Source organism: Diceros bicornis, chromosome 8 (genome assembly GCF_020826845.1).
Source record: "Diceros bicornis minor isolate mBicDic1 chromosome 8, mDicBic1.mat.cur, whole genome shotgun sequence".
Classification (NCBI taxonomy): domain Eukaryota; kingdom Metazoa; phylum Chordata; class Mammalia; order Perissodactyla; family Rhinocerotidae; genus Diceros; species Diceros bicornis.
Genome location: NC_080747.1, coordinates 18028728 through 18053240, shown reverse-complemented (window position 1 = coordinate 18053240; position 24513 = coordinate 18028728). Strand labels below are relative to the sequence as shown.

General features: G+C 37.5%; 1 protein-coding gene across 2 annotated transcripts in view; it reads left to right on the top strand.

Annotated features, from left to right (window-relative positions):
* Positions 1–24513, top strand: part of ADGRA3 (adhesion G protein-coupled receptor A3) — a 122252-nt gene that overhangs the window by 71492 nt on the left and 26247 nt on the right. For both annotated transcript variants that reach the window (XM_058546818.1, XM_058546817.1), the window contains 6 exons: positions 984–1185; positions 2147–2302; positions 11761–11922; positions 14319–14522; positions 22280–22493; positions 22703–22911. In XM_058546818.1, coding sequence (XP_058402801.1) covers positions 984–1185; positions 2147–2302; positions 11761–11922; positions 14319–14522; positions 22280–22493; positions 22703–22911 — 1147 coding nt within the window. The remainder of the gene's footprint in view (positions 1–983; positions 1186–2146; positions 2303–11760; positions 11923–14318; positions 14523–22279; positions 22494–22702; positions 22912–24513) is intronic.

The window sequence follows — 24513 nt, the reverse complement described above, 5'->3', positions numbered from 1 at the left end:
TGCCTAGCAAGTACCAGAATTTCAGACTCCCAGGAAAAAAGCAGGTGTTCAGCATAAACCATGTTACTTGCCCAAGCAGTCGAGGCACAGTGAACCACCCTCATCAGTTAACTGTTCTTGGGAATCCTCCAAGCCCCAAATTCCTAGAGGCCACTGAAGGGCCAGTGTTGCAATCAGGACTTTCCAAGGATAGCAGTGGACCTGCTATGGTAACTCTTCTCTGCGGGTGTACTAACTCTACTTTTGCAAAAGGCCAAATTCTGTTTATTTATTTATTTTTTGTGAGGAAGATCATCCCTGAGCTAACATCCATGCTAATCCTCCTCTTTTTGCTGAGGAAGACCGGCTCTGAGCTAACATCCACTGCCAGTCCTCCTCCTTTTTTCCTCCCCCCAAAGCCCCAGTAGATAGTTGTATGTCATAGTTGCACATGCTTCTAGTTGCTGCATGTGGGATGCGGCCACAGCATGGCCGGAGAAGCGGTGCGTTGGTGCGCGCCTGGGATCCAAACCCGGGCCACCAGTAGCGGAGCGCGCGCACTTAACTGCTAAGCCACGGGGCCGGCCCACCAAATTCTGTTTATATTGGCAAAATTCTGACCCTATATACCTAGTAGTTATATAAACCTACCATATAATAATAGTAATTAAAAAGAAATGCAAAACTGTTTGTGGCACCATTTTTCTTTTTTTACTGGATAAGGTACAATTCCTGTCTGTTCATAGCAATGTTTAGACTATTTTAGAAAAATATCCTATTCTGGTATTGTATTAAAATATACTTGGCTGATAGTTTGAAATGGTTTAGTTCCTGTTAACTTATTTTTTTTAATAGTTTTGGTTTTTATTCTTAAAGGAGTTTGATTTGTTCTCCTTGATTTTTCTCTATAATTATACATGACACGTTCTAATCCTTGATTTTTCCTCTGCTATTACTTGTATCAATGTAGGTTTTCTTATATTGGTTTGTCTCCGTCTCTCTAGATGGCCCAGAACCCTGGCGGGCATTACTGCATATCTGCAGTGTACTCGGAATACCCACAGCGCTGGGATCTATCCTGGAAACCCGCAGGATGAGCGGAAGGCTTGGCGCAGATGTGACAGAGGGGGCTTTTGGGCAGACGATGATTATTCTCGCTGCCAGTACGCAAACGATGTCACTAGAGTCCTTTATATGTTTAATCAGGTAACTAGACAGTCTTCAGATTTGCTGAGGTTGTTAATAAAACATAGTGTTCAAACCAAATATGTAAGAGTTTTTTTTAACATAGTAGTAAAGCATAAGGGTTTGGTGTTTCTGTTTCTGTTGATTGGTCTGTCTTTGGGATCAGGCCTAGTCTTCTCAGCTGGTGTTCAAGGCCCTCTGTGGCCTCACTCTTCCTTTCCAGTCACTGCCTGATTTTGTGCCTTTGTTTGAATGCCTTTATCATCTGTTTCCACCGGACAGAATCCCAGCCATCCTCCAAGTCCACCTGGGAAGCCGCCTCTTGGGTTCCTTTTGTGTAAAATCTCTTTGTCACAGGTGATCCCTTGTCATATTTGTACTACTCAGGTACCTTTGCCTGTCTTTGCTTCTGTGCATCTTTGATAAACCTCACCAGATTATCAGCAGCTGGAAGATAGTCTCTGTGTTATACATTTTCTTACTAACCTTAGTACCTGCAATACCCTTTTTTGCAGTGGTTGGTGCTGAGTCCTGTTTAATAAATAAACAGATGTAAAACATTGCTGGCAGTGCATGATGATACAGATAAGAGCTAAATAAATGGTTCATACTCCTGTTCAGTAGGAGTTCCAGGGAGGTATTGATCCCTCCCAGCTGGAATACTCAGGAAAGGCTTTGCTAAGCAATTGGAATTGAGTATGTGTAAAATTTGGAGAAGCAGAGCAGGAGAGATGGTGCAGCCTGTTTACATGTTTACCTGATGTGTTTTCATTTAAGGTTAAAAAGTTAAAAAAAGATTTTCCTCATGTTAGTTTCCATTAAAATTTTAGTTTCCTCAGGTTGGGAAAGGCATTTTACGAAGGTCATGATGAGTAAATGATAAAAAGTTTGAATCCATTGCCATGTTTTGAAATGCAAAGACAAAATGTCAAAATTCTGTTGATCATTTTGCTAAGTGCTTCATTTTGCCTTTTTAATGTAGATGCCCCTCAATCTGACTAACGCTGTGGCCACAGCCCGACAGTTATTGGCTTACACCGTGGAAGCAGCCAACTTTTCTGACAAGATGGATGTTATATTTGTGGCTGAAATGATAGAAAAATTTGGAAGATTTACCAAAGAGGAAAAATCAAAAGAGGTATTTTTCTAGTTTGGATTTGTAGCATATAGCGTGTCAACAGATGGTTATGTGATAAGAGTTGAATCTGTATTTTTAAAGCCTGTTTATGTTTGCTATATTTGAATTAAATACACTTTTTAGTTTCCAGCATTGGTGTTGAGAAACTTGTGCGCCACCTATTATAGTGACCTTTTGTTGGGAGGAGTAGAGGTGAACTGTCAGTTCTTGGAAATTAAGGTACCACGATAGAGCAGCGCCCAGGAGAAAGCGCCTTTCTGCCTCCACATTGTGCGTTAGCCGGGGCTGCTTTTCTTGGGAGTCCTGAGATTTCTGTTCTCTACACAAGCCATGTGTTCATCCTTCTTAATGTGAGTTTTAGTCACCCCGATCTTATGTTAAATTGCTTAATTTCTTTTGTAATACTCTGGAGAAATGAAAGACTGTTTTAGGAACTTTTTTCTAAAAGGAAATTTCCAATCATAGGAAATTCCAAATGATTGGAATAGACAAGTTATAAAAAATTAGTGACTTTGAAGAGGAGTATATTTTAAAATCCACGTTAAAACTATGATATGCTTGTCAACATGATATCCTTTAGGAGAAAACATAGACAACCACCGTGTTTAGTGAATGAGCAGCAAATAATGTTTTGAATAAGTTTTCAGAAACAGTTTAACATATTCTTAGACTTCAAGTTTCAAGCTGCCTGAGAACTTATATTGTTTATTTTATGATATAATCACTTACACAAAAATGAATTTTAGAGGTAGAAGAAATCAAGTCATAAACTGAAGCCCAAAGAAAATTACGTGAATTATCTAAGGTTTTACAGCTAGGTTGGGGCAGGGCTGGAAACAGAACCCAAGAACCCTGGTTGTCTAATTTAGGAATTTTCTACTGTATCACATTTACTTTCTAGTACAATGTTGCCCTGTCCTGGTATTCCAGAAATACTCAGTATACAACTGTGGGGTGAATACTGGACTAAAAGTCTAATAGATTTCTTTACATAAGACATCTCACATTCATGAATATGCTAAAGGGTAAATAACATGCCTTGTTTCCCTAAACTATTTAACAAAGGAGTTGTTTATTTGGGCTTTTATTTTTGGTAGAATATCTATTAATATCTTGCATTTTGATGACAAATTTTGGAACTACAGCCTTAGTATGTTAGGTACTTTAGCTGATGTAGCTGTTAAAGGAAGAAAAATAGTTCTATGTATATAAATGAGACTCAGGTCAAAGGACCACTTGATAATGAGATAACATTTCAGCGTAGTTATCTGAACCTCGGACCGTGATTTTCTAATGAACCGTCCTGCTGCTTGATTGTGTCTTTGGGCCATAGTCTGCTTCCAATGTACATTTTCCTAGCACTGGGAGAAGCTGGCTGGATTCTGGCTCTGTGGTAATCCTCCTCTCCATTGTTGATTGTAATCACAGGTTAGCTGCCCACACGATTAGAAGTCATTCATGGAAGAGGGATGTTTCGAGTCACTAGAGTAATTGAATGATATTTGGAATGTGGATATGGAAAAAGATTTTGCCATCATATAATACATATTTATTCCCATGCTGCCCTGTTTTGACATGAGGGACCTCTGCGCACGTCCCAACTGGTGAAGAGTGAGGTGGTGCCCAGAGGTTTACGTTTCACTGTTCGCTGGTCTGTGGAATGAATGGGCTGCCACTGGGGTATATTCTTAGGTGGAAACGTCTTGTTGAGGACTGGGAGTTTATCTACTTCCAGTGTCATGAGTTACTAATTAACAATGGGCTCTTTCTATCTTTTTAAAATGGGGATGATACTTGCTCAGTTAACTTGGGAAGTTTGTGTGTACAAGTGGGAAGATACAGGTGAAACTATTTTGCAGAATTGTTGCCAAGCTAGGATATACTTTTATAGGGTTAGGAAATTTAAAATTCTTATGATTTCAGAAGCTAAGTAGGAGGTTCTTTAAAAAAAAAAAAAATCACCAGAGTGCTTAGTTACTTATCTAAACACTTAGTTTGAAGGAGATTGATGTCAGTTTCACTGGCTGACATAGGAGTAAAATTTTAATTATCTTTGGAAAAAAATGATGGCGACTTATTAAGTATAAATAGAAGAGACAGAGGAAGATTATTTCAGGATTGAACAATTGAGATATAAAGGTAATATTACCTTTGATGCAGTGACAGATATCCTATCTGCTTCTTTGGAAACTTGAACTGCAGGCCACAGGTTTCACCATTTAGTAAGAAGAAATCATGAGATTTAAGGGTTTCATTTTAAGTTAATTAGCACTGCATAAAATTATGCTAAGGTATCCTAAGATGCATATAGCTTAATTGGACAAATGCTTCAATTGATTTTTGTATTGTGTCCAAAAATTATTCTCATATGGATTTTTTCAAAACTAAAATATTGTGAGGCAATTGCTTTTTAAGCTGTGGTTGAATCTAGCGAGCACAAGCCGGTACTCTGTCGTCTTAGGATGGGTGCTAAAAGCTGTCAAGATGCCAAATCTCGATGATGTATTTAGTGGGGTTTTTTAAAAAGAGCTGAAGGTTGTCCGTCAGGCAATTTAAGTGTCTGTTCCATATTTACGCTAGTGATTTCTCTTATGAAAACAATATATATCCATTTCTGAAGATGAGAACGTGTATAAAGATCAGATTTGGTTATGCATTATATTCCCCTTGCTGTGTTCTAGTCTTAAATATGCGAGTGAGGCATGCACCTTAATGCCAGTTCCATGCAAAGTTCATTTGGCACAGTTTTGTATATGGATTTTAAAAAATGTAAAGTTCTTTCATTTACTCATTTTGAAACATAATTACTTCTGTATTGCCACTTCGTTTCTTTCTTTATTTTCAATATTTGTAATGGTTTTTTTCCTTGATCCTACTTGTGAGACTTTTCTGTATTGTTAAGCTTTTCAAAAACCCGGCTTCTGGCTTTGTGATCTTTTCTAGAACATTGTTTCTCAGACTTGAGCACTTCAGAATCAACTGAAGAGTTTGTTCAACACAGATTGCTGGGCCCCACCCTCTGAATTTCTGACTTTGTAGGTCTGTGATGGGGTGTGAGAATTTGCATTTCTGCTAGGATCCAGGTGATACTGGGCAGTGTGTTCTTTGGTACAGGCTTTGAGAACCACTGTAGTATCTTCATTTTCTAGCCTTATGTTGCCTTTTAAAAAAAGTTTTTGTGGGTTTAACTTTTCTAAGACTTCTCAGAAACTTTTTTTATTGGAAAATTCCAAGAGTGTTGGAGAGAGAATGTTACCATTAATACCTATGTTATATCTTTCACCAAGCTTCAACAATGTTCAGTATTTATCGACCTTGTCTCGTCTCTTCTATCACTTATTTCCTTTGTCCTCCATCCCTCCCTCCTTCTCTTTTTCAATGCTGGAATATTTAATAGCAAATTCTAGATGTCATATTTCATTTATAATTTTTCTAAAATATAAGGAACTTAGAAATAGAACCGTGATACTGTTATTATATCACCCAAATGAGCTCTAAGTCTTTAATATCATCAAATATCTAGTCCATGTTCAATTTTCCTTGATTATGGTTTTGTAAAAATGTGGACTTTGTGTCTGGTTACTTTATGGAATTCATTCATATAATTTTGCAGTTGGTTATGTGGGATTTTCTAGACAATTATGTTGCCAGCAAGTAACAGTTTGTCTGTTCCTATATAAAATGTATTCTTTTTTTTTTTTTTTTTTCTGGTTGTACATTGGTGAGGACATCCAGAACAATGTTGAATAATGTTGGTGATGAGGGGTCTTAATGAGAATGATTTAATATATCATTATTAAATGTGATACTTGTTTGCTTCTGCCAAGTACCTAGGGGCAATACCAGGGTTGGGGTTCACTTTGAAATTAGTTCTCAGCTTGAAGTTTTTCAGATTAAGAAGTAGTATGAAGTCTGACCTCAGTGCTGTGTGAAGGTCAGCTTATGTTTACAATTGTCAGGAAAGAGATATTTTTACCTGTGTCGTGCCAAGGTCAAGACAGGCAAGTTTCAACTTTCCTTTCTGTCCCCTCCCTTCTGTGAGGCTGGTTTAATGCTGGGTTGCCCTGACCCTGCTGGGCATGTCCTTTCTGGGTTATCAGCTTCAGTCAGTGGTCTTCTTGTTAGGCCTGTGTGGGCAGGGCCTAGGCCCTGTGTGGACATCAAAACATAGTCCATGATCTGCAGAGTTCCACCTCACAGCTCTTTGGATTCCTGCTGTATTTTGCTATTGGCCTCTGGAGGAGACTTTATTTTCTGACTGATCAGTGGTGCATTTAAAAAGAACCTTTTTTCCTTCAGCATTTTTTACTTTTAGCAGGGGAATTGTCCAGAGCGCTTAGTCTTCCATACTTCCAGGAAGGGAGATGCACATATATTTTTATAGTCAGAAAAAACAAAATCTGCTTCGGTTGGGAGACTTGGAGGAATCTTAGGAGTTAAGTTTTTCTATTTGTTGTGAAGATAAGGCTGCGAGTGTGGCTTATTAAGTTCTGCCCCTCTTGAGTAGTGTTCCTCGTATGTTCCAAGAATTTTCTTTATAAAAGCAACTTTGTCTACTTGGAGGAAATGTTTTCCTTTCTGCTGATAATTGTAAAATTATCTTCATCGTCTGGACTAGAAACACATCAAGAATCAGTTTTTCCCTAGTCACAGCAGCTCTGCCATTGATGCATATTTTTAACTTGTCTGTCTCTCATTTTCTTAAGTCTGTATTTCCCACTCTTTGTGTTTTAATTAAAAAAGAATTATCTTTCTAATTTTGTCAGATTACCTCAAATCCTTTCTGTCAGGAAATGGAGAATAAATGCAATGTTTATTCACGCAACATTGTTCTCAATCTTTTCTCTCTCTTCCCTTCCCACTCGTTTCGTCGTCATCATCATCAACATCATCAACAGCATCATCATCATCATCATCACCACCACCACCACCACCACCACCACCACCACACCACTTTCTTTGCTCCTATACCACAATAAAATCAGAGCGTTAATCTTGGCCATAGGTCCTGGTGATGATCACAATTAGACCTCTTATTGACTATTGACTACTTAACTAAGCAAGCTGCCGCAAAGCGTTCAGTGGAATCCTGAGGCACTCAGGACACTGAACCTAGTTAACAGTGACATCAATACACTTTTAAAACCTGACTTTCACAACTCCTTCATTAAAAGTAATCAGGATAATAATATAGTTTGAGATAGGTATCATCTCAATATTATACGTAATTTGTAAGTAGGAGAAAATCCTGAAGACTACTTGAACTTAAAAAATAATAATACCAGCTGCCATTATTATTATTTAGTCAAGTGTGAACTACATGTCAGTTCTGTACTTCCATTTCCATCTTAGCTGTCCTAAAGCAGCTTTCTAGTTTACTGCCCTGCCCATACATGTGTCTGTAATTCTTGCTTTTTTGGTTGTTAGAATTGACAGGGGTACCCTCTGCTGCTTTGTGCTTGAAAACATAAATGTGAGGAGGGGCCTAGATCCCTTGGCTTTTCTCAAAACTGCTTAATAAAGATATTTGCCTTCTGTTTTGGTTTTTTCTTTATTTGCTGTGGAGGGAGGCATTCTGAGCACTTCTCATAGTGGTCTGGGTCTCGTTTTACACATGAGCAAACTGAGTCTGGGAGAGGCTCAATAATTTGCTTATGGACAGTTGACTTGTAAGTTACAGTTGAAATCTTAACCCAGGAGTGTTTAACTCCAAGGCACAAATGTATTCTGTCTTCAGTATTACATTGTACCCTACTACATTAAAATTAAATATCATCAAGTTTAGTTTATGTATTATCGTTTGCATTTCATATGCTAATGTATCAGAAATTCATGAAATTTACAGATAATTTTGATCAGAATTCCAAACATACATTGAGAAGAACATGAAATATTGTGTCTTACAACAGATGACATTTAACACTTTTATTGTTATTAATATGGCATTTTCATTTCTTCACCCTTTTATCTTTGACCAAGTGTGTTCACACATGTTTTCCTTTGATCTCACTGTTGATCCACAGTGTGACAGGTGGAAAAACAGGTGCGTGATTCCTTCTGACTCCTGTGTGGCAGGAATGGCCTTCAGGGAATGAGGTCAAGGAGAAATACGATGCCTTCTAGTGCTGGTTGCCATTTTTAAGCTGTCTTTGTGTGTCAGATTTCAGGAATACTTTTTAAATCCAATGTAATTTTTCCGTTATCCTTTTTGTGTCCTTTTTGCCACTATGACAGATTCAGAACTACTACTGTAACCAAGCTCCAGAAGAAGAGTATAGCATTTTATGATTACCTGCTCTAGGGAATATTTTGGCAAAAAAACCTCTTTCTTAGTTCTTAACCATTTGAAGTGAAATAATGAGAAAAATAGCTTGTTCTCAGCTAAGGCAATCACTCTTATTAGCTATATACCTTCTTAGAGATATTTCTTTTCTTTATAGTTGTTAACATGTTAAATTCCATACTGCATTAGCCAGTGGACCACAGCGGTAGTTCTTTGATCATGTAAGAATCATAGTTTTTCAGTAGAAATGATGTATATATCAGGTCTCATATTGGATCTTCATAAAGTCCATACATTTAAAACTTTAAGAAAATATGAAACAAGTTGAGTTCTAATTGTGCTAATCTGTAAACACCTCATATATTTTTGTAGTACTTTAGAGTAGAATCAGTGTTTTCCTGTATTTTAAGTTTTTCCGGCTCATGGGAATTTCTTTTCTGATAGCCATAGAGCAGATTTTACCGCATCATCTCTTTTACCTCTTTGTTTTTGTATACCAATTTGAAATAACAATAGGTGAGAATAATAGACAAAAACTTAGACAAATTATTCCAGCTACTCTGAATTCCCATTAAGAGATGGTGGTTATTATTCCAATCGCTATGTAAATGGCTGATTGACATATTTAGTAATCGACATTTCAGGAGTTAGTATCTTTCTTTATAACTTCAGAAATAAGGGTTTCTGTTAGAATGAAATTCATCGCCATGCCTGTTTGTTATTAGGAATATGTACTGGGATGCTAATGTTCCATGAATTGTGTAAAATGAATAGGCTTGGGATTCTTTTTCTTTTTTCTTTTTTTGGCAGGGAAGGATTTGTCCCGAGCTAACATCTGTTGCCAATCTTCCTCTTTTTTCTTTTTCTTCTCCCCAACCCCTCCTCCAGTGCGTCGTTGTATATCCTAGTTGTAAGTCCTTCTCTGTGAGCCGCCACCACAGCATGGCAACTGACAGATAGGTGGTGTGGTTCCACGACTGGGAAATGAATCCAGGCCGCCGAAGCAGTGAGCATGGAACTTGAACCACTAGGCCATCAGGGCTGGCACTAGGCTTGGGATTCTACGAAGCTTGGTTATAGGCTCTTCCCTTATTCTCTGTCAGTTGATCCTGCTGATGTCTTGGGTAGAGGGGAAATGCCTCTTGAGAATGTGTGAGTTCACTAAAATAGGGTATTTGGATTATATTTCATTACTCTTCTTCATATATAACTCTGCTTATTTTCTTCCTTGCAGTTATCACTAGACATGTATTTACTTGGGTGTTTGGGTATTTTCTTCACTAGAGTATAAACTCCAGTATACATAGAGCTTGTATGTTTCTTTCACTGCTGTTATCTCCATTGCTCGGGACAGTGTCTGCTCACCTTCGTCCTCAATAAATAGGTAGTCAATGAGTGAATGAATATTGTACAGTTATTGGCTTCTATTCCAGGAGCTGTACTGGTGAATAAGGGTATAAATATAAGTAGGACACTGTGTTGTCCCTGCCCTCAAGATGTTCACATTGGAAATAAAGTAAGGACAGAATTGTGATACACTATATTAAGGGTAGTACAAAGTCAGTAAACTATTTTTTAATTGGATGAGGGCATGGGGCTTTACAGAGGAGAAAGAGACAGCTTTGCTGGATGAGTTGGTCTTATTTACATATGAACACAGACTTGAAAAATGCACCCCTCTTAGCACTTCTTCTAGAGCCTGTCGTCTTCCAAGAGGAGGCCTATTTTGGGATTGAAATGGTGAAAAAAAAAGGAGCAATAAAATAACAAGAAGAGCTAACATTTTTTGAGTGCTTGGCATGTGCCAGGCGTGGTTTCAGGAGCCTTATATTTATTATTGGAACTTAATCTTAACAACACTCAGAAAAGACAAGAGTGTTATTATCCCCATTATACAAATAAAGGAAGGTGCGAGAGGTTAAGTGTGCAGCCCAGCCAGTGCTCAGTATTTGAAGTCCTGTTCTTCAGCCCTATATTACAGCATTTGCTTCACCCCATGGTTCCAGGGTTGGGATCTGGTGGATTTCCGCAGGCGTGTCTTCTTTGTGAAGTGAACATGGATGAGATGGACTGAACTTTTCCCAAACCGACCTCAGCCCTCATAATTATACATCCGGGGAAGAGTGTTGGATGCAGAACAGGGTTGAAGCTCAGCTACCATCTTCTGGGATGATTAAAAGACATTCTGCTAAAACAGGCTTGGCTTTCTGGCATGGCTTTGGGGCTTAACGCCTTTGATGCTTGCTTCTTGATTAGAGGACCAGCCAGCTTGTAATTCCTCTGATCCTACCTCTGGAATGCTTTGTTGTTCTTTTGCCCACAGATCTCCCTCTCATGAACGTTTTGCTCAATACCAAGCCCCCTCGACACCAGTATGTCTCATTAGCCATGGACTGTTCAATGCATTTCTCTGACATGGGACATACAAGTCAGAGTCAACAATAGTCAGTTGACATTTCATTGGCATTGCCTGACAGATGTTTACATCTTTAAGTTAGAAACTGAGCTGATAAAAAGAATTCAGTAAATGAAACAAAACAAGCGGTGAAAAAGTGAGGACCACTTAGGATCTGTTTATTTCGTGGTGCTGAGTCTTAAAGCACCTCCCTTAAAGGGAGGAAGGGAAGTAGAAGTTCATTTGAGGTAGAGTAAACTGCACGTGCAAAGATGCATGCGATGGCCCAGCGCATACGAGGAACTCACAGTGGTTGGACACCCCTAGAGTTTTGAACATGACAGGATGCTAATGAGGCAGGCAGTGTATATTTCTTAGTAATGATACTAAGCTAACACAAAAAGAAGTGTTTATAAATGGTTTTCCAGGCAGAGAGTTGAGATCTTTTTATTCTGGGATCATGTGATGTCTTTTTCTACTCTGATTAATTTAATTGCCTTTTTCTCCCATCATTTTGAGTACTGCATGTCAGTCTTTTCACCAGTGATTTGGTGGTTACTTAAGTACATGGGTTTGAGCTAAATATTACCAAATAGTCGTAATTGAATGTGCTATTGATATCTGAAGATGTTTTAATGAGAAACAAGTGAAGTGCCTGTTGGGTTTTCATGTGAAAATTTAGACTGAAGGCTTATCTTGGTGTCTCATTAGGATTTTGATTATGTAAAACAGCCTTGTGGGTTTTAAAGATCTTTCTTCTCTTTCCTGCATGCCTGCCAGCTAGGTGATGTGATGGTTGACATTGCAAGTAACATCATGTTGGCTGATGAGCGTGTTCTGTGGCTGGCACAGAGGGAAGCTAAAGCCTGCAGTAGAATCGTTCAGTGTCTGCAGCGCATCGCTACGTACCGACTAGCGAATGGAGCTCATGTTTATTCAACAGTAAGTGTAACATTATCCTAGAATTCTAAGAAAAAAATTCATTTAAAGCAACTCTAACCCAAAAGAGATAGGTCTTGTCCCCATTATAGGGTGGGTATTTTCAGTTTCTGCTGATTATTAGTTTTCTGTTCTCAAACATTTTAAAAGCTAATTTTGCTTTTGAGTAAGCTGTTTTCTTGGTAACTAGAAAATACTTTCTTAAGCTGTAATTTGAATGATTATCGTCATCTTATCCTGTGAAACTTTCCAAAACACAAATAAGAACATCATAAGATTGCCCTCCTGTCACATACCCACTGTCCGTCCTAGCTAATGTTCTGTTCTGGGCCCTGAAGGATGTTTTGAGTACTTGTTTGCTTGCCCAGATAAAGAGAACTGGGATGCCCCCCCCAAAACCTTGTGAACCTATTGACATTTTCAGGCAATCCCACTCTTGGGATAATGAGTTATTTATTACTATTTAATTCAGTGATTATTAAATATAAGTCTTATTTATGCTAAATTTAGCTGTTCTAAATTTTCTGGTGTACTGCTTGCTTTTGTGTTCTATAATTGTGGTAAATACAATAAATAATAGGTTCTTCCCTTAGCAATCATATTCTGCTCTGGTTCATGATTTTCATTTCCTAATTATTTTAGTGAGTTCATACAATATTCTATACTTTCTCCTATGATTTTATACAATTGAAGATTACTATTTTTCCATTGTTTGATGGGACCTTTTTTGATGATACTGTTTTATTGTTCCTTTTGCTCAATTAAGTTTATAATAAAGAAAATGAACAACATAGTTCAGGGTTGTCCTCTCTCACCTACATGACCTTACTTGAAACCAGCTTGTCATTTTTATGGCCACACTGGGTCTTTCCCAGCCATTTGAACCCATTATGAATCACATGCTTTTGCCTTGCTTAATACTTGGCCCAAAGAACATCTTCTTGCCTCTGAACCTCATTGGTTCTTCTGAGAACCCAAGGATATAATAAAGGTCATAGTGGGTGTTTACACACTATTTCAACGTGTACAAAAGGTTCCAGGAAACTTTATTATATAGCTGCTTATGATTATCTACTTACAGTATGATAGGGCTACAAGGGTACCTCAAAATGGCAGACTTCTTTCTTCTAACTGAGGCTTTACCTGTTTGTCGTGATTATTGCTGCTTATCAGAAGCGCTAGTGGTTGTTTCTATGTGTGTCTTTGATCAGTAAACAATTGGAATGCAAATTATTGGTTAAAAAACATAATTATTAAGATTTTTCACAATGTGTCATCTGTAGGGCAAGAGCTAATGCAGAGATTCTTTAGTCCTGGAAAATTTGGGGAACCACCAGTTATTTTCTACCATACATGTAGTACTTGGCAAATGGTACCTTATCTTTTAAATTTCTTAATTTGTATCTTCCTAATAGATTTTAGGCACCTTGCATGGAAGTCTTATGCTTTAGGAAAAAAAAATGAGAGAGAGTCCACATATTGTACTTAGAATGGTGCCTTGCCTATATGGTAGGCGTAGAGTTAATCATCCTTAAAGGAAAGAGACACCATATTGTCCTTGGAATTTACAGTAAATCCTGTGACCTTGCTGGATGTGAAAGAGACTAGGTCAGCTTGTCACCTCTTGTGCTCTCTCTGATACGGTCCTGATGGATGGGAGTGATGCCAGCCATCCTCCAGACGTGGGCATGGCATTTGTTTTTATGGATGGGTTATACGTTTTGGTGGACCTCCTGAGTTGTCTCACTCTTGAGTTCCTTAAAACCATTGGGGCAGGTGCTATCTTTTTTCACGTGATTTTCCTGACCTAATTTGCTTTTAAAATCTGTTCATTTGCTATTTAGACTAGCACCTCCCTTCCTTTTCTGAGTAAACAGCTTTGGAGTAAGTTTGTGTAAAGTTCTTTTCAGTGAAACTTAATGCAAAAAGTTAACTTGATCTCCCGGTAAAAGAAGATAGTGAATATGGCATGAAGTGTTGAACAAGGCAGCTTTTCAGTGTATTTCTCAAAGCCTAATACTCTACCTGCATTTTGATCATTAAGAGGGTCCACTGATTTCTTAAGCCAATTTTTTATAAGACGCTTCAGTTTGTAGCTTGTAGTTTCTGCAAAGTGTTATTCAAATTATTTTTAATTGACTTTTAATTTATGTCTGATCCTCCATACTTTGTGACTTGTTCTTTTCCTTTTTATTGGTCTTCTTTCTATTTCTACTTCTATCCTTTTGTTTCAGCGTCTTTTTTTATTCTGCCAGTTGTCTGTCTGCACAGTTTTTGTTTAATAAGAACCTGAGCTTTTCATAGCTTATGTACAGTGTTTTGTGTTGGAAATCTCTTTGAAAGTGCTTTTTCCCCATATTATGAATGTTTCATAACTCCTGTTTGATTGACTTTTCAAGTATTCGCCCAATATTGCTCTGGAAGCTTATGTCATCAAGGCCACTGGCTTCACTGGGATGACATGTACCGTATTCCAGAAAGTGGCAGCCTCTGACCGCACAGGCCTTGCTGACTATGGGAGGCGGGATCCGGATGGAAACCTAGATAAGCAGCTGAGCTTTAAGTGCAATGTTTCAAATACATTTTCAAGTCTGGCACTAAAGGTATGTGAAATTCTATAATCATTGAAGACCCTTTACAGTCAGATTAGAATGCTCAAAATGTTTTGCTTTGCAAAATAATCTTATTAAAAGTTTTTTGCAGGGGTAGTATTGATTCGTGTTTGCTGTTGTTTTAAAAGAAATTCAGACCAGGAAGGGCCACGTTATGACTTTCATGGGCCCTAGACATTTTTGCCATTTGGACCTCTTTCTTGACAGAAATATATCAAAAGTTTATTTTATGACTGCAGTGGTAAAAAGATGAGTATACTAATATTACATATTAAAACATTTTCTTTGACCTTAATTTTTATGCTCCTGATTTTATTTTATTTTTTATTATTTTTTTTTAAAAGTACAAGCCTCCATCTTTTTTTTTTTTTAATTTTTATTTATTTATTTATTTTCCGCCCCCAAAGCCCCAGTAGATAGTTGTATGTCATAGTTGCACATCCTTCTAGTTGCTGTATGTGGGACGCGGCCTCAGCATGGCCAGACAAGCGGTGCATCGGTGCGCGCCCGGGATCCGAACCCGGGCCGCCAGCAGCAGAGCGCGCGCACTTAACCACCAAGCCACGGAGCCGGCCCCTATGCTCCTGATTTTAAAACACATGAAAAGATTATTGCAGACCTCCTGAAAAATATCGTGTGCCCTTGTCTCTGTGCCTACTGGACCTCATGGAAAGGTCAACCTGGATACTAGGTATTTAATCAGGCAAGCTGTAGACCAAGATTTTTGGCCAAGAAGCGCACATGTGATAAGTCTTCAGAAAATGTGTGTTTTATTGCAGCAAGCAAAATTAAAAGCATTTTTATTGATTTTTGATGCTAGGGGTTTAGACGTGTTTCATTAAACTACATTGAAGCAGATAGTGGAGGTACAATTCCAACACCCTAATGGAACCACATTTTTTTCATTTAGTGTTGTGTGGCCATGTGTAACTCTGTTCTCTGTGGTTTTTAATTACCCAGTGCTTTGTTTCTGGCTTACCCCTGAGTTATAGCACAAACAGTACTCTAGTCATTTTAATGGCTGTTTAATGATCAAATAGATGTGAGGTGTCATGGTACCTTGTGGGCACCCAATAAATATTGAATGAATGAGTGAATGAATGAATGAAGAATTAATGTATTTTGTCATACCTTACCCTGGTGACCTCCATAAGAGGTCAATTTGCCAAATTTAGAAATGGCCCAACTTCCCCTAACACCCAAGACAATCTCAAGTCAGAATGTCTAATGATAGTATATTTGATACTATATACTCCAAGGAACATTGGCAAGATTTATTTGTTACTCTTGGCTCTGCAAGTACTTGATGCACCCAGCATTGCTACTGTAGACATGCTCCTTTCCCTGTTGTGTTATTTATTGTGGTAAAAGTATACCACAAAAGGCATAGAAACAGCCTCACACACAAGCCCTTGAGCGAAAGGCGTGTGTCTTTGAGGAGCACCTACAGTTGATGAACTCTTCTATTTTAGGTGATCATAGTTGGTAGAAAGGGATTAAAAATGATGAAACCCTACATTTCATCAATTTCACAACCTACCCCTCTGGGTAAGGCGAGTTTCTACGTGCTTAAAGTAGAACACACTCAGATTTGTCAATTTCTTACTATTCTTTTCTTTTAAGATCATCTTGTGGCCAGAAACCCAGGACACATTACAGTATTATTCATGCTTCATAGATGGACATGATTGAGTAAAAAAGGAATGTATCCTTCGTGATACAAAATTAGTTAAAAATTTTAATGTCAGCAGTGCAAATTGCTTTAGCTCTTAACAGAAAATTTTCATCATATTTTAAACTTTATACTAGGGCAATCTTTACTCTTTTTGTGTGTACTTTTTCTTCGATGTCTTGAGTATATTAACTAGACAACTTGAACATCCAATAATTGATTATCTTACCCTTGAATGGGAGAATATGCTAGCATATGAAGTTAAACTCATAAGAAGTCAGTCCTGGGTTAGCAATAGGAGCCTTATTTGAATTGCTGTCTGCATATTTCTTAAATCTCTGTCCTTCTCTCTTCATTACCGTCACAGCCTGGTTTGGACTTCCCTCCTCTATTGCCCAAGCCATCGTGACCTCCTATTTAGTCTCTGTCTCTCCAGGCTCTTCCTTGAAAATCCATCCACCTCATATAGATTGGTCTCCCTGAGGCTGACATTTGGCCAATGTGTACCAATACAACCATACCAGTTATTAAAATATTGAGATACTTCCGTACCCCTTAGCAAATAGCTGCTGCCCCAGTCCCCTGAGTGCCTCCTCAGCCTTCTGGTTCTTCTACTGGGAACACCACCCAGATCTCTCCACTCTTTAGCAACTGAAGGCCTGGTGCCTGCAGAGCAGAGGGCCTCTAGGAGCTTTCCCCTCCATGGAGGCTGCTCTGATGGTCCGTGTGTGTCATTTCAGGTTGTTAATATTATGAATATTATCGTTGGATCTACCCAACATGGAAATTGATATATATTCCCCTTGCATATATCCCCTAATGAATACTTCATGTCTCTCCAGAGGCTGGCTGTGGGGTACCTTCATCATTTACATTTATTTGCCCTGTTGCCGCAGGTCTCTTCCTACCTCATCTCTCTTTGTCCAGTAACAGGAAACTTCCATTGTTTCCTCTCCCAGCCACTGGCCGTTCTTAGGCCAGGCTCATGCTAGTTCTTCGCGTAGAATTCCCTACTCCTTCTCTTCTCCCCAGCAACTTGGTTGTATGTTAAGACCCAGCAGAAATGTCCCTTTCAAGAAATATTACCTAATACCATCCTGTCAGTCCTCTCCTCTCCCACCCTCATCTCTTTTATTTCTCTTCCTCACTTTTCCCATACACTCTGCTCATCTCTGTCATTGCCTGTTACACATGGGAGCCAGATGGGTTTCTTACCTCCTGCACTGGACTGAGGGTTGCTTGAGGCAGAGCTAGTGCCTGAGTCGTTGATGAGTTCCACTGTCTGGCCTCGCTTGGTTGGCCAGTTACCTTTCATCTGACTCTTCTAGCACCAAATCTCCTCTAATTTTTTTCTTAACCAAATCCTTCCTTTCACCGTTGGTACTATAATTCAAGTGTGTTAGTGTCACGAAACAGTATCTGTTTTCGGTAACTACTAAGAGCTTTTAGAAATTGCTGGTGTTATGAATTCAGCTGTAATGTAGCCAGAAAGAACTGGTTCTTTAAAATTTACTTGGCTGGAATTTAGATCAGTTTTTCTCTATGTATCCCACATTTCCCTCATCCCAGACATCTAGGGCTTCAGCCCAACTGAAGTCCTTTCAGTTTTGCAGACCAGTCATATATGTCTTCATACATTCTGCCTTCATTTCTGCCCTTTTTTGTGTCCTCAGTCCCACTCCTGTTTGGTAAAATCCTGCTACTCTCCTTCTAAGACTCCATTCAGATGGCAGCTTCCTTCTCTTCCTCAGACAGGATTCGTCATTGCCTGTTAGTCCCATAGTACTTTGTTCATTTTCCAGAGTAATTAGAAACTGATATGATGATGAATTGAGTTATAGTGACAGGCCATGTAATATGGTGACTAAGAACGTGAGCTCTCTGCAGCCAAACAGCCTGGGTTCACATTCTGCTCCCCCACTTAATAGCTGTGCAAACTTGGGCAAATACCTTAACCTCTCTGAATGTCAGTTCCTCATCTGTTACGCAGGAATCATGAAATGATATTTAACTCAAAGGGTTATTGAGAGGATTAAATGAGGCAAATATGTGGACATTTACAACAGTGCACTTAATAAATGTTAACTCTTCTTATTATTGTTTTATTGTTGTTGTTGTCTCTTCGTTGTTAGATTGTGAATATTTGAGGGCAGGGACCATGGCTTATTTCATTGTCTATCTCCAGATTTTGCACAGTGCCAAGCACAGAGTAATGAAACGTCATCCAATGAATGTTGTTGAATAAAAATTAACAGCCAAACTTAATTAGCAAAGAAAGTCAGTCAAATTAATTCTAAAGGCAAACATAATCCCTGTTAATCTGCAGCAGTGAGATAATCAGTTAATAACGAATCATACACAAGAAAATAATCAAGGTGTATCATAACCTCTGTTTAAAATAGTCAAGAAAACATGGATAAATCAGTATTTTATTGTTTTAAATCAGGTAGCTCTTTGACTCCTTCTAATTTTAGTGTTAGAATTCTATAGACTTGGACAAAATTAGGATTTCTGAAAATTTTTATTACATAGTAGAAGAACCCAGATTGTTTCATAAGAAAAAATGTTAAAATCTAGTGGAAGTATTTGAGTTAACATCTCTTACGATAATTACCATTTTCTTCTTAGTTTAATGGCATTGTAAATAGGAAAATATACATGAATTTTGCAAATAAAGTAATAAGAGCTCTATGATAGTGTTCATTTTGTGTGTTCATGCTTTGTCAATTTCTAGTGTTGAAATTATTACTGAAAGTGAATTGTAGAAGTCAGAACATGATGAGGTTCTTGATTATTATTGGTGAGTCAGTTACTTTAAGGCATTTCCTCTGTCCCCAGCCTCCAGATAATCACCTGCCACACTGCTGTGTAATAATAATAAAAATACCACCCACAGTTCCATAGCTTTTGTACTTGTTGTGGTCACCATCCTGTTTGGTCCTCACAGCCATTTCTTAGAAAGATCTTTAGCTGCATTTGACAGGTGAGACTCGGAGAGGGTAGACAGAGTTGTGCAGTGTTAAGCAGCTGCTACATGGTGAAGCTGGCTCCGGAATCCTGGTTTTTTGTTTCACATCCCACTTTCTTCTCCCCATGGGTGGCATATGATCTTTCAATAACAAATATTAGACACCAAAAAACATGTATTTCCCAAAGGATTTTAAAAGATTTAAAAAAATTTATTAGCTATAATTCATATGTTTCCATCTATTTCTGTTGCTGTGATCCATACATTTTAAAATAAATATTTGGTTAAATGAAATTATAAACTTTGTGTTCCTTGCCTTCAGGCCAAGTGCAAAAGGCAGAATCATGATAAGTGTAACAAATAAGTGTTCCTCAGTGATTTTTTTTGTTAGATTTACAACCTTTCTGTAATAAATGGTCAACACTTCTTTTAAATAAATTAAATATACATGTATTACATTCTTACTATAAAAATATAAACATTATTGATACAGCTGAAGTTTTCTTTTCCAGCCCCCCTAGGCCACCCTCTCTCTACCCAGGGAACCTATAATTATTATTTAGTAGTATTCTTTATTGGACTTTGAAGGATATTTTAGAAGGCATAGGTTATGTAACAGCCTTGAATATGTAGCTCTCATCTCTCAGCCATCTGTCCATACACCTGGGTTTTTTAATTTGGTGTTGTTGTTAGGTTGGTTTTACAAGTTTAAACTTGTGTAGAGAAAACTTTTGGACTTCTAGAAGTTACAGATGTCATTTCTTTTTCCAACTCTCTTTTAGAAAACATTATTATGATTCTTTTTTTAAATTAATTTGATTTATCATAAGTAATACTTTCCCAGGGGACTGTGCTTTGTTTTCAAGTCATTTTGAGTTCACAACAAAATTATTTTATAAATTTTATAGCACTTAAGTTTTAATAAATATCCAGTATGTAATGCTTTATCAGGATTTTGACCTTCCAATTAATTGATCTGTTGAGGTTATTTCTTTTTTTTTGGAATGACTCATTATATACTTGAGAAATTTATATACTTAATAGAAATTTACTAGATTAGTGATTGAATTTACAATAAATTTTGGTTCCACATCAGGTTATATTTGCAAGTGAGAACAGTGGAAACCTTTTTATGCATTTTCTTAGCTGAAATATTGCTAATATTTTCTTGGCATCTTCAGTTTAAAAGTAATATTCAAACTGTCAATATTCAAACTTCCAAAATACTTTCATTCAACAGATATTTGTGGGTATCTGCTGTATTCCAACATTGTTCTAAGCACAGCAGTTAAAAACTAATTCTAAAGTCATTTGCTTCAGTAAAACCTTTTCTTAAAAAAATAAACATGTCACACAGACTTTCATTAATTTTATAAGCAGTGGGCTACTTTTATCAAATGCAAGTGCCAGGAAGTATTATTAACGTAGAGGAGGTCCAAAAATGAGATTATCTGGAGGGCTGGCCCAGTGGCGCAAGTGGTTAAGTGCGTGCTCTCTGCTGCGGTGGCCTGGGGTTCGCCGGTTCGGATCCCGGGCGCGCACCAACGCACCGCTTGTCAGGCCATGCTGTGGCGACGTCCCATATAGACTGGAGAAAGATGGGCATGGATGTTAGCCCAGGGCCACTCTTCCTCAGCAAAAAGACGAGGATTGGCAGATGTTAGCTCAGGGCCGATCTTCCTCACCCAAAATAAAAAAGAGATTATCTGCACTCAAAAATCCTCCTACTCGAGTTAGAAGCAGAGCATGAGTTACACTGTGATACTGCAGATGTAAGTTATGATAGAGATGTTGGCAGAATGCTACCTGAGTCCAGAAGAGGGAGCAACCAACTGTAAAAGCAATATACCGAGGAGACGTCATTAATCATCCCCAAAAAACCCCATTTTAAGGAATTTGTGAAGTCTTTCTCCTGGCTGTCAACCGTTCTCATTCTGATGCATCCTTTACGTTGCCAACAAAATTATCTTGCTAAAAATAAAATCTGACCAGCTGAAATGTTTGCCAGACAAAAGAATAGGGGAGCATTTCAGCTGGGGATCCTGGCATGTGCAGCGTGCACAGTGGCATAAAAAAGTGGGTGAAGTCTAAAATTGATAAATTCAGTGTGGCCGGGTTATAGTTTGTGTTACAAGGCGTGTTGGAGGACGAGCTGGAGACATACATTTTAGCCAAATTTTATAGCATACTTCGGATTTGAGGGCAGTCTTCTCTAAACATTGGAGAACTGAGGTGTTATTTAAACTGAAATAACACCATCAGATTTGTTTCTTAAGAAGAAATTCTTTTGGCAATGTGAACATTGGGTTGGAGAGAGAGGTCGGTGCCAAGAGAGAGACTTGGTGATAAGTTTTTAAAATAGGGAATTTTTTAAGATAATTGTTTGCCTCTTTGGTGTATAGATTTATTTTTTATTGAATGCTGAATAATTTCATTTAAAAATTTGTAGTAAAGAAGTCTGAAAAACATTCAGTGATTAGCCAGCACGTTGTTCCTATTTGTTACAGTGTTTTTCTAACACAATGTGTTTCTTAGTCTCAGCAAAACTTCTGCTAAAATAAGTTTGCTGAATCTAAGCTTCTGTTATGTTTGTGTCAGTTCTTTCTTTTGTTGTTTGACAGTTTGAATCCATCACAAATCACCGTAAAGTTCCATAAGCCCAAATTAATTACACTCACATTCGTGATATGCTACATTTGTGCTTATTTACTGTATTTTGTCCTTGTAAAATTGATACAAAAAGAAAAGGGATCACTGAGATCCCTGGTCGGTTTAATGCTGTCTACTTCAGCAATATATGTTATCATGGGAAAATTCACTTTGTAGTTTGAAAGAATTCCTTGTTTACTTCTAACTCTTTGAAATAGAGTTTGCATTTCTGTTTATTTTATACTTCTTTTCTTCTATCCTATTATGTGGTGTTCAGATATTTCACTTAACTGATAAGTTGTTTTAACTATTAAACTTTGTGTATATATATATATATTTTTTTTTTTTAAAGTGTATTCGGCATATCATTAGAAAATATTCATAACTATCTAAAATAGTCTTTCTTGTCTCTGCATACTAATACGGCAACTCTTCTTTGTTTTTTTAATATATTTTCAGAATACTATTGTGGAAGCTTCTATTCAGCTTCCTCCTTCTCTTTTCTCACCAAAGCAAAAAAGAGAAGTCAGACCCACTGATGACTCTCTCTATAAGCTTCAACTCATCGCATTCCGCAACGGAAAGCTTTTTCCAGCCACCGGGAATTCAACAAATTTGGCTGATGATGGAAAACGGCGTACAGTGGTTACTCCCGTGATTCTCACCAAAATAGGTTTGTATGTGGCATATGTTATCCAGCAGTCACTGGACAGTGCGACTTTATAATTCACTGTTCCTAAAAATGCTTATTTTTGTTTTCTTCTCATTTTAATAAGTCACTGGCGAAAAAAGATATTGTGGAGTACCCATTAGTGTGTAAGTTAATATTTAACTGTTTATGAAATTTGTTTCAAAAATACTTTTATTTCCCATTTTCTCCAGATGGTGTGAATGTGGATACCCACCACATCCCTGTTAATGTGACACTGCGTCGAATTGCACACGGAGCAGATGCCGTGGCCGCCCAGTGGGATTTTGATTTGCTGAACGGACAAGGAGGCTGGAAGTCAGACGGGTGCCATATACTCTACTCAGATGAAAATATCACTACCATTCAGTGCTACTCCCTTAGTAACTATGCAGTTTTAATGGTATGGCAGTTGTTAACGTTATGCATAAACACTAAGTATTCTAACTTTTTTCCTATGGATAGTTAAGATCAAATGAAGATTTTTCAAAAACTTTTAACATAAATTGCTCCTTTTAATTAAGTAAGAGGTCATGTTTGGTGTAATTGTGATTTTAAAGGGAAATTGAGGTATTACCAAGTGAAATATATGAGATTCAATTTGGTATAGGAATTTTCAGCAAACTTTATAAGTGAATCAGTTCAACTAGACTTTGACCTTCTTAAAATTTGGAGACATCTTGGGTCGATACAGTCCGACTCTCAACCCAGAAAGAGTGACTGATTTGCCCAAAGATACACAGTGAGTAGTGAGAGATTTTCCCTCTTTGCCGTCTAGTGCCTTCTCCTACTACACGTCATAATTTTTAGACTCCTTTTGAATTTAGAGTAATGGTGATAATTTCAGTTTAGTCACTGCAAGCAACAGTATTGACAAAATTAATGTCTTTACAATTTTAATGCTGATCAAGCTAATGTTGTTTTCTGTTATTTACCGTTGTTCATACCTATTAATCTTTGGTAAAGTAACTAGTTATTAATGTATAGGAACAGGTCTTTTTATTAATGAGTTATTTAAGTGAATCTGATTCCTGAGCTGATAATTATGAAATTAACCAGGCTAGTTTTTATTTTATATTACAGTAATTATAAGATATTAACATCCTAGAGTATGTATACATGCTTTAGAGTAGAGAGGAAGGAATTACTGATGACTCTGAAAGACGTCTCCCAGAAGTGACTTGAGGCTAGCTTGGGAGATGCACACTAGTGCATCTAGTGTTAGACACCTAACATTTTTAATCTGCCTCCAGCTCTGAATCTGTTATATAGACAATATTTTATCAAAGCACTAAATAATCCTGAAACATGATGTATTTTACTTTTTGTGAATTATTCTTTTCTTAAAAAAACAAAAGAGCATTTACCACTAGAAATGATCTTGAAGCAAGCTTGAATTAGAATAGATTTTCCTCCACTCTTTCTTTGGTTTTCTCTTTGCTCCTTAACTTAGTATACCTTACCACCATGCCGGTCAAACAGACAGAGGAGTAAATAGGTTATTTATTAGTGTATGAGGATGGTCTTTTCCGTGACATCTTAACGTGTTTGTTATTTGGCCCAGCTGACAGAGGGTGGAGTCTACACTAGTTAGACTCAGCTGTATTTGTAAAAGTCTCTTATCCTCTTGAGTTTAAAGTTAGTGTTGATAGTTTAGGATTCTTCTCACAAATAGAAGATGTTTGATTTCTCTAAGTCTCGTTTCTGTAAGTTCACATATTATTTTGTAGTAACCTTTCAAATTAAAGCATGAAGCATTAATTAAAGGGTGAAGCATTTTCTCTTTCAGTTTGAAAGTGTTTTCTCATTCAGGTTTTGATTATAAAATAACCTGAAACTATGAAGTACTGAAGGAGAAATAATAGAGATACGGCATTGTCTGAAATTTATATAATTGTTAACTAGAAAAAGTTGGGCAAAATAAATGAAACACAGAACACACAAAAGGCATTTTATAAGCTTCTTTGTTAATGACATGATACTACACCATGTGAAACTTTTATTT